Source organism: Nanorana parkeri, unplaced genomic scaffold (assembly GCF_000935625.1).
Source record: "Nanorana parkeri isolate BGI_ZX_2015 unplaced genomic scaffold, ASM93562v1 scaffold1485, whole genome shotgun sequence".
NCBI classification, from domain to species: domain Eukaryota; kingdom Metazoa; phylum Chordata; class Amphibia; order Anura; family Dicroglossidae; genus Nanorana; species Nanorana parkeri.
The window spans coordinates 211176-222308 of NW_017307753.1; the positions used below are offsets into that span (position 1 = coordinate 211176).

Consider the following 11133-nt stretch of genomic DNA (forward strand, 5'->3'; position numbering starts at 1 on the left):
TGTTGCAGCCACACCAGCTGCACCAGCAGTAGTTCAGCCCTGGACTAATGATTTTAGGGCAGTTTCTCACCAGGGCTAAATACAGATGTCACCAGAGCTGAATACACATGTCACCAGAGCTGAATACACATGTCACCAGAGCTGAATACACATGTCACCAGAGCTGAATAGATGTCACCAGAGCTCAATACATGTCACCAGAGCTAAATACATGTCACCAGAGCTAAATATATGTCACCAAAGCTGAATACACATCACCAGAGCTGAATATACATGTCCCCAGAACTGAATACATGTTACCAGATCTAAATACATGTTACCAGAGCTAAATACATGTCACCAGAGCTAAATACAGATCTCGCCAGGCTGCGTGCCGATCTCACCAGGGCGGCATGTGGATCTCTCCATTGCTCTGCGGGCAGGGGCTATGCTGATCAGGCAGGTGCCGGCCTGAAATGGTGTGTGGAGAGCAGGTGGCGGCTCTAATTTGTCTGATTAGGCAGCCATGCCTGCCTGATTCTGTACGGCCAGGCTCGCCACACCGATTTGGGGGGAGCATTCCCACCCCCCTGGAAAGTGCCACCCAAGGCAAATGCCTTGTTTGTCTTGCGGTTGATACGTCCCTGGCATACATACAGTATCCCTGTGTAAGCTACATCATAAGCAAATCATGGAGGTTTCCTCTGTTGAGCTCTCCTTCTGAAAATGCTGGTTGTCTAAATGACATGCTCCATTACTCTAAATCTAAAGTTTTTGTATAAGTTTGATCCAGATTTCTAACTGGAAATACCAAGCTGAACTGCAATAATTAAGGTACTTGTGTTGCTCAGCTTTATTGTATGTGGGCACTTAATAATGCAGAGAACCAGGTGCTTGACTTGCAAATGATTAGGAAATGCGGTTTGTGGATTGTTGTAGCAGTGGCATTTCCTGTTGAGTAAACTGGTCACTAAAGTTCACCCAAAGTTGGGACAAAGACAACCAACTGGCTCTTTCATAGTAGGGACAGGCAATTTACTATTGGCTAAAGACAGTGTCCCACACAAAATGTACCACATTGATTGGTGGCCATGGTAAAAGGTGAGTTGTCTTAAAGAGCATTGGTCTTATAGTGGAAAATTGGAAATGGTAGCGTTTGGACTAAGGAGAGTGTGAGTGTGTGTGAGACTGGATTGTTAAAGAGAGAGAAAGAAAGAAAGTAAAAAAATCTGGTTTATAGAGGAGGGGGAGAGAGGAGTTAGAGTTCACAGTACTTAAAATAGGCACAGCAGTCAACAGTTCTCGGTAAAACACACATGCAAATTATTTACAAAGACTATGTGATGGAGAAAAACAAGAAAATAAAGTCTTGCCACCTGATGACTTACAAACATACAGAATCCCTGGCTAAGGCCCCATTCACATGGCAGGAATGGGATTTGGCAGGAATGCCAGTGTCCAGTTCAGATGTGGCCACTGTACCCATTCAAGTAAACAACAGGGCGGCCGCATCTGTAAGCGACAGTCCACATGTAATCGTACATGGTACTGCTCCAGATTTTGTCTGCTCCAGTTTTGAAAAATTCCCTTCAAAGGGTGAAGAAAAATCCCTGAACAGACTGGGAGTTTATTTATAGCCCAAAACTTCCTGCTTCAGCTGGGCTTGTTGCCTAGCTCAGCCAGCTCAAACAACCTCAGCTCCCTCACTTACTGCCTGCTGAAATCTGGGACATACATACTTACCATCCTGGGTACAACCAGAAGTTTCTATGGGCCTGCTGTCATATACTCCAGTTCCTATTTCAACCTTGGGGTTGGAACATAGATCACCAGACACGTGTGAACCCAGGACAAGGCATCTGCATTTCCCATCTTAACACCATCTTAACAGCTTGGATCAAAGTGTCTAACAGATAATACCTAAGAAAATCTAGAGCCAATGTCACGTCTAAACACTCATTTTCAATGGTGGCATAATTTAACTTGTGAGACTTTAATTTTCTACTGAGGTTAACAATGGTGTGTTCTTCCCCATTCCAAACCTGAGACAACACAGCTCCCAATGAAACATCCGAAACATCAGTCTGTACTACAAAGTCCCTAGAGAAGTCAGGAGAGCACAGCATTGGCTGACCACACAAAGACTTTATTAAAGACTCAAAGGTTGCTTCTGCTTCGGCAGGGGCACTTCAATATGACAGACGCCTTCCCTTTTGTCAAGTTGGTCATGGAAGCAGCCTGTGAGGCAAAATGAGGCAATAGCCAGAAATCCCTATGAATACTTGAACCTGTTTACCTGGAGTTGGATTATATCCCTCTCATTGCATATGAGGGGCAACATTGCGTCTCATAGCTGCACCATGTAATTGCAGAAAATAATGGTCATTGAGCAAAACATTTTATTTTCTGTATGATCTTAAGTATTACCATCAAAAAGCCATTCTGACCAGTTGCTAAACACTATTGATCATGGTCATATGGTTTCCCAGTTTAACATAGTATGCCTAAACTGAAATTAAGTGGTAATCTGGAATTTAAACTGAAACAAGATGAAGTGGAAATAGACTGGATATTATCCAACTGAAGGTTAGATTTGTAGATTATGATTTGTATCTTTTTCTTTGATTGCTGTTTTATGGGCTATGTTTTATTAATATTTCTTTTTCAGGCATTCTTATTTGCTTTACTTATATTATGGATGGAAAATGGCTATTAGTGTTTGATGATTATAACACTACCTTTCACCTATGTATCCATTTGCTAGTGATGCAGATTAAAACTCATTGAATACCTGTTTTTCATTTCATTTGTAGTGTTCTCACATATGTGAGAACACTTCTGCATTTTAGGAGAGCATAGAAGGTTACAGAACTGATGGGGTAGAGGTGCCTGAAAAAGATTAGTGCAGTAAAAGTAAAATTTTATTTTAAGCATGTGTAGTCTCCTAAAAGTGGAATATTTTTAGTAAGCAGTGATGCTTTTATTAAATTAATACACACAGTTGAACTTGAAAGGTGTTTTTTCACCATAGCTAAGTTTGTATGTTTGCAACGTTCACCCTTAACCAACAAAGAGTGCTAATTTTAAGTGCATTTATCCATAGCAACCAAGTGTTGCTGAAGCCGGGCAAGTAGCAAGGTGTATTTATGCAACATAATATTTATTTTATCTTCAAGGTGACGGCACAAGCAACCTGTATAACTCTTACAGCAATGAGCGTGGACCGTTGCTATGTGACAGTATATCCACTGCAGTCACTACGACATCGCACGCCTCGCTTAGCCATGGCTATTAGCCTGGGCATTTGGATAGGTAAAAAGTATACCATGAGTAATGTGCGAACATGTATTTGATGCATTTTTTTAAATGTTATGTTTTTTATAAATTGTACATTTTGAATGTCAATATAGTGCTGCATATTAAATGTGAGCATATTTATTGGTCTTGAATAACAATGTAAAAAAAATGATAGAAACATTTGTGAGCAGTTTTGAATATTAAAGTGGACCTTTACTCACATCTTTAAAATAAGAACACCACTTATTATTTGAATGATGCTATAGGCACTGGATGGACTTTTGCATCCAGCGCCCATATTAACTTAGCTACATTAATAAAACCAGTCAGGAAGGAACAATGGAGCTCAGTGTTGACAACTCTGTTCAGGCTACTGGATAAAATTAAAACACATGCACAGGGGATGGGGTATTATACAATGCATTCCCTTATCTTTGTGTACAATATTTCATATGCTGCTACTTTGAATAGAGATTGCATTGTAAATAACTGTAAAGATGCTGCCTTTTTCCTATTACAGCATAGCATATGGTTATTTTTTTTACATGCATGCCTATTTGATTCCTTAGCATGCTGGCCATTTTATTTTTAATTTAAAATTTTAAGCAAAAAACTTGTAACCACATATTCCATAGTATATCAGGACTGCACCACATTGAACATCCAGCGATGCAAGTGCACCATACTAGTTTATCCTTGTTCTTGTTGATGTGCTTTACTTCATCAGCCCCCTGAGGTTTCTAATTTGGCTGCTTTCTCTCTCTGTATTATGTTGCTAATTGAAGCAGGAGAGGCGACCTTGTATAATTATATCTTATTCTCTGCTTCATATGGTGGGCTTTCTAAGATATATAATTTTTCTCCAATTATCTTGATACATCTGTGGTAAGTTGAGTGTGCGTGACAGGGGTGGAATTGTACAACTTGATCTATAATTATAACTGTCATTAACCACCATTTCAGTGGAAACAAATTGCATTGCCAGTTATGCCATCCAACATGGCTAAGTCCATTTAACATTTTTTTTCATAGAACACAGTAACAACAAAGCAACAAGACAACAATTTAATAACAAATGTGCTCACAGCAAGGGAAATTTAAAAAAATGTCACGATATGGTTTCAAGTTTTTTCCTCTGCATTAAAAAGTTATATAGATTTAGTTTTACTAATATGAAAAAAATTATGGCTGAATCAAAGTTTATTAAACATAAACAGAGATACAGCAAAAACAACACCGTACATGACTTGTTAGTGACAAGATTAATGAAGTAAAGCAGGCATAAAGTATGAGGGAAAGTAAAATGTCACGGAAGAGAATAACAAATGAGGGCTCCACGACAAGGGAGAAAGAGCCAGAGAGGCAATATAGGTAAATATACCATTATAAAATGGTGAGGTCTGATATTGAATCCTGCAGTAATAAGAACAGTGGTATAAAAGAAAATGTTAAATTACCCACAAGATTTGATGTATATAGTAAATGGATAACTTCTTATCTCTTTGTTACAATGATATATATGTACATTATGTACTGACTATCTGAATCTAGTATATCTTAATATGATATATGTGTTGCATTTTGTCTTGTTGTTTTGCCTCACGTTAATGGTTTCATTCAATTGACATGAATGGTTAAATGGAGGTTACACCGAATATGTATTTTCTTTCATGCATGGTAACAAGCCCAGGGTGAACCACCCAAAGCCCTAAATCAAATGCCTATTGTTGGCTTCATTAGCATAGCACTGCAAAGTGTAATTATGATCAATTAACTTTACTGTGGTAAAAAGTAGTCCAAAAATATTATTGATTGTTTGCTATAGATTACTCTGCTTTGCTTTTTTCCCCACTGCCCCTTGCAGAAGTCCCAGCTGTAAGGGCCTACTTTTCCAGTTTGCCTTTGTTTTAAAATCAAATCACGCAAACTAGCAAGTAAAGGTCTATACCACTGTAGCAAATGGTAGAGTGTACATCTATAGGTATTTATGTATTATAATTGATCAAAATGTAGCCTTCTGCTTTTCCCTCCGATTTTCAGAAAATGCATTTTGCATTTTTCAGCATCCCAGCATGCAAAATACATAGAAACCATAACTAAAATAAAAAAAAAATGTCAGTATTTTTATTTAGACACATAAGTGCTAATGAGACAACAAACAGACATACCTAGACAAAATGACACACATAGAAAAAGACTTTGGAACACTCCAGAAAGTTACTGACCCTTTCTCCCAAGGGGATTTTCTGAATGCCTTTTTATTGCTACAGATCATCATGTACAGGCTGTACACTGATTTGAGTGACATGTCTACATGCAAGACACGACATTATTGATTAAGTGACTATTCCTCTCCTTTCATGAACATACCCCTCCTTTATCACTAGCTGACTAAGTGCAAATTCTCTGTGTGTAAAGTAAAGTAAGCAGAATATCCCATAGATAATAGCTCCTATGAAACTTTATTTAGACATGAAAAGCATTGCTGTTCTTGGTTACAGAATTTGGTGGTCGAAGGTAAAAGCAACTGTGGTGTTTTTAACATCTGCCTAAAAAAATAGATTGATGTTTTATGGCAACTTTTACTACTCTACTGCACTATTTGCTCAAAAGAACACTGTCCAGCCACATACCAAATCCGGTGAAAGCATTGTTAAAACCACTTCCTAAAACCTTATTCCATCCATTTGATTCCTGTCCAAGTCCTGATACAGGACTGTAGCCTGTGGTGGACCCCTTGCACTAGAAGAGCTGGGGCAACTGCATAATGAATAAAGTAGCCCTGCTTATGTAATGGAAGTTACTGGATGCTCTCTCAGGTCCTAGCTAACTTATAGTGTTTATCAGTAACTTCACTGATCCACTACACTAGTGACTGCCAGCTAAATTGCATGCAGTGATGAAATATATATAATCCGCGCTTATGGAATAAGTATAATTTAAAAGGAAAATTAAATAATGTAAAATATTATATAAATATATAAAAGCTGCTGCGCTCAGGACCCTGGGGTCAAAACGTATGTAGATGGGTGTGCAGCGCTCGGGGTCACCAATAAGTGAATAAAATAAGTGTTTAGCAAAACAACATGTGATCAAATTCTGAACAAGTGTTTGCAATCATAAAGGTATACTAAAGTGGTAACTGGTGAACAAAAATATGAATATATAATATGAATTTCACTTTGTGCAAAAGTGCATTAAGATGAATTAAATTAACTATACCTTAATAAAAATGATGTTGTAATCACACGTGTAACAAATACAAGAATTAATAAAAGTGGTTAACAACAAATTAGCTCAAAAATATCAGTAGGAGTGATAAATCAACATGTGAATTCAAAAGTAATTATAAAGTTCAGGTATAGATGCTGTGTTGATGATGAAAATAAGCTTCACAAACAAGTTCAATCTTTCTCCCACATCAAATGTCCACGCCAAAACTCCCCTCTGGGATGCGCAGTCACCAGACCCACGGTGTTCGCAGGCAAAGAGAGACCAAAAGCCAATTAGTAGTCCCACGGCCGTCTCATCAGCATCATATGGATCAATAATTTAGCGAAAAAACAAAAAGGAAAAGGAACTCCTCATAGTGAGCGCTGCACACCCATCTACATAAATTGCATGCAGTGGCTCGGGTTTGTTAACAGCAAAACTAAAAGCTCAGCAAACCTAAGTGGTCCCATGAGCCTAAACAATTCCCTAGATTATCAGCACTTCTGGTAAATGCCAGTTGCCATTGTACCTATCCTTCCATCACTCTTGGGGAAAATTGTAAATCAGAGAGATAAAAAAAAAATGGCAGGAGTTATAGTTGTCATTTATGAGACTGGGTCTGACTGTGAGCTCAGTGAAATATGCATGAAGTCAGCAGTGAAACATGATCCATGTACAACCTTAAAGAATATATTCTGCATTTGGTACAAAGGTTCCACTGTCTGTGTGCACTAAATAGATAATATGAGACATGTCAAGACTTTATTTGGAATCCTGAGTAATAAACCCTTGCTACAGTAGGATATATTGACGCCCAGTTCAGCTTTTAAGTACCCAGGCAGCAGCATAACTACCACGGTGAACACAGAACACAATTGGCAGGCCTGGCAGGAAGTAATTACATAAAGATGTTCCTAACTAACCACACGTTCTTTTAAAAATATACTTGGTAGCTTTTAATTGCATGACAGCTGTACATAAAGTCCAAATGTGTTATTTTTTTCAGGCTCCTTTGCATTATCCATTCCTTTTGCAATGTACCAGAAACTGAGTACTGGTTACTGGTATGGACCACAGACATACTGCATAGAAGCATTCCCCACAGTCATCCATCAGAAGGCTTTCATACTGTACACTTTTCTTGCAGTGTATCTATTACCACTGCTGACGATTTGTGTATGCTATGCTTTCATGCTGAAGAGAATGAGCAGGCCTGTTGTAGAGCCCATTGATAACAACTACCAGGTAAGCTAGAAAGCAACAGACAAAGGTCAATCAATGCAACATTACTTGCAATTCATTACACATAACTTATTTCATACTTTAGATGGTATACTTGTCTGGTTTTCTCATGTGCTTTGTTATATCTTTAAAGGGCAAGTTCATATTTTGTATATTTGATTTTGTAATGCAGAGTAGTACACAGTAGTCACTTAAAGCAGAACTAAACTCCCCTATCCACCAAAGATGATGATGCTGATGCGACCACCTGCCATTTGAGGGCTTGAACGTTCAGCTGAGAGCTGATATAAACAAACTGGCAACTGTGACAGTTATCACAGAGGAATGCCTTGAATGTAGGATACACTGTGCATGAGCTGGCAGGCAAAATTTTGAAGAAAAAAACTGCAGAAAGCAACATTAGTGTGTTTGATGTAGCGAATAATGACTAGCCGCCCAGCTTCCTGATTGGCCGGGAAGCCGGCTCCATGCTGTTTGGTCCTGCTTGATGATATTTGGCCAGGAAGTGGGCAACATGCTTGTTTGGCCATCTCGATGCTGATTGGCTGGGAAGCCTGTTTCCCGGCCAATCATCATCAAGCCGGTCAAACAGTATTGCCAATTAGGAAGTAGAGCGGTGGGTAATTAACCGCCTCTCGGCTTCCTGATTGGCCAGGAAGTCGGCTCCATGCTGTTTGGCCGTCTCCATGCTGATTGGCTGGGAAGCCGGCTTTGCGACCAATCACCATCGAGCCAGGGCCAAACAGCATGGAGCCAGCTTCCCGGGCAATCAGAAAACCAGGCGACGTGTCATTACCCGCTGCCCAGCTTCTTGATTGCCCGGGAAGACGGCTCCATGCTAGCGGAAGTACCAGTATCGGTATGGATCGGCAAGTACCATAATATAAATATCAGTACTCGTACTTGATGCCGAAAAAACAGTATCAGTGCTGAAAGAAGAGGAGCAACGTGACACCGCTGGAGTGGGCGGCGCTGGATGTTGTACCTGGAATGTGGCCAGGTAGGTTTATTAGAGAAGATCAATATAAAAGCCAGGGAAGTAGTGTTTTCAGAAGGAGGGCAGCAATAACAACCTACACGTTTTATCTTATGATAATGACAAGTTTTTTTTTTTAAATATGTGACCATTGCTGTATACTTCCAAGAGATGCTGTAGCGGAGTAATGCTCTAAGTACATAACATATAGCCTCACACTTCATAAATATTCAGTGTCTTCTGTGTGCTAAACCCCACCCCTTCCCACTAATCCATGTCTTTTTGTATTCCTATGTGGTAATGCTTATAGAAGACTACCACTATTTCAAGCATTGACATTAGAACAATAGAAATTGTTGTTTCTTCCCTGTTAAAGGTAAATTAATTGGACCAGTCTTTTGCATGTAGTTCAGTTCAGTAAATCCTAGATTCGGATTTGCAGCTCACTGACTGACTTACATGTAGCCGATAATTGTGCTTGAAAGTACAACAGAACCTTTAGTACACTTGTTTTGTTCTTTGGTTACTCCCTACTACCCCCTGAGTGTAGTCCTCCTGGTCAAATACTTACCTTCCACCACATTTAAGCAATCTTTCCCCATTCATTTCCATGGGTAAGCCATCCTGTGCTGGACTGATGAATGCCACTGTAAGTATGGCTCACCTATAGAAATGAATAGGGCCCATGCACACATGTGCAGTAAAAAGAGGGCCCAGCAGAGTCATTTTTAGCGATGCACAGTTATTCTATCCCCTTAAAGCGGTAAAGGCATTAAAACCATATTATGCTATAAGCTGAAAATCTATAGAGCAATATAATTTTCACTGAAATATTATAAATAACTGATTATGTGTTATGCTTTCTTAAGGTTCAGCTTTTGGCGGAGAGATCTGAGGCAGTGCGAGCAAAGATATCCAAAATGGTGGTGGTGATAGTTCTGCTGTTCACTATCTGTTGGGGGCCAATCCAGCTTTTCATTTTGTTTCAAGCATTTGATTCTAATTTCCAGCAAAGTTATGAAACCTACAAACTGAAGATTTTTGCTCATTGCATGTGTTACACTAACTCATCTGTCAATCCCATTGTGTATGCATTCATGGGAGCAAACTTCAGAAAGTTGTTTAGGAAAGCCTTTCCATTCATATTCAAGCCAAAAGTTGAGTGCATCACTGGAGCGGTTGTTAACACAGAAATGCATTTTATATCATCGGGAACTTGACTTGTCCAATCAAACACACTTTTTCAGATTGCAATAACTGCTAAGGCACTGTAATGTCCAACAAATCATTATTGTTGTTGTGGAAAAGGTATAATGTAAATATTAAAGAGCTTTTAATAAATAATCATAGTTTATGTTTACACTGTGACATGATTCATATTTGACAACATATGTAAATTCTGTGCATCATCTACCTATTGGGACCTGTACCCAGTTTTCTGACACCTGTAAATGCTTAGTACAGTATGTTACTTTCAGGTCAAATCAAAGTGCCACAATTTGCCTACAAGCTGTGAATGTTATATGATTGAAGAAACACATATTACAAACAATGCTTATGTGTCTTACTCTAATTATGTGTATTCAGGTGTATTATTTACTGTATATTGTTCTTGTATTTATATGTATATTTTGATTCTGTAAAGATATGACACATGGTAATGCTCTGAAACAATCTTTTTTAGAATATATTTCATTAAACTTTTCCAGTACATTTTTACATCATGAAACCACTCAATACAATATATACAATGTATATCCCTCTTTAAACTACTCCTTTCTTCCTTCCTTCCTTACATATCACCTTAAATATGCATCATTTTCTTTCATATCCACTTTCCTGTCTCTTAATTATCAAATCAGGTTTAACAATCTTTTGTCTCTATCTCCCCTACTTCACACTCTCCCATTCCCCTTCTTCCCTCACCTATCGCCTGCAGGCCCTCACACACTCTCCCACAATCACAAAATACAAAGAGAAAAAAACGACGTGGATATTGGGTCATCAACTTTGCATCATTGGTCCTACATTTTTACTACAGATATGTCTGAATTCTCGAGGAGGTATAAAAGTAAACCCAAGCACGCCACATACCCTCAAACATAGAATACCTATTGCGAACTCCTCCATAAGCAATATGTTATTAAGTTCACATACCCACTCCTGAATCTGGGGAATGCTTGTTGACTTCCAATGCCTAGAAATTATTGCCCTGGCTGCCCACAACAGAAACAGACAACAGAAAATAAAGAAGTCCTCTCTTACTTTTTGTGTGTGATCCCAAAAGCATCAATAGTATTGCTACTTCCTTGGGTCTCCTGTAACAATACTCCCGTCAAATGTCACTTATCTCAAAAATAGAGCTCCATTACATCCATAACAACTGACAAGACCACCAGATGTGTAACATTGTCCCCTCCCCCACT

The 11133-nt window shown here is 38.8% G+C and overlaps 1 protein-coding gene across 1 annotated transcript in view; it reads left to right on the plus strand.

The window, feature by feature from the left end:
• Positions 1-9966, plus strand: part of LOC108798481 (G-protein coupled receptor 54-like) — a 49295-nt gene extending 39329 nt beyond the window's left edge. Inside the window, exons 3-5 of the mRNA XM_018570246.1 lie at positions 3156-3291; positions 7496-7734; positions 9577-9966. Coding sequence (XP_018425748.1) covers positions 3156-3291; positions 7496-7734; positions 9577-9927 — 726 coding nt within the window. The 3' untranslated portion in view covers positions 9928-9966. The remainder of the gene's footprint in view (positions 1-3155; positions 3292-7495; positions 7735-9576) is intronic.
• Positions 9967-11133: the final 1167 nt, after the last annotated feature.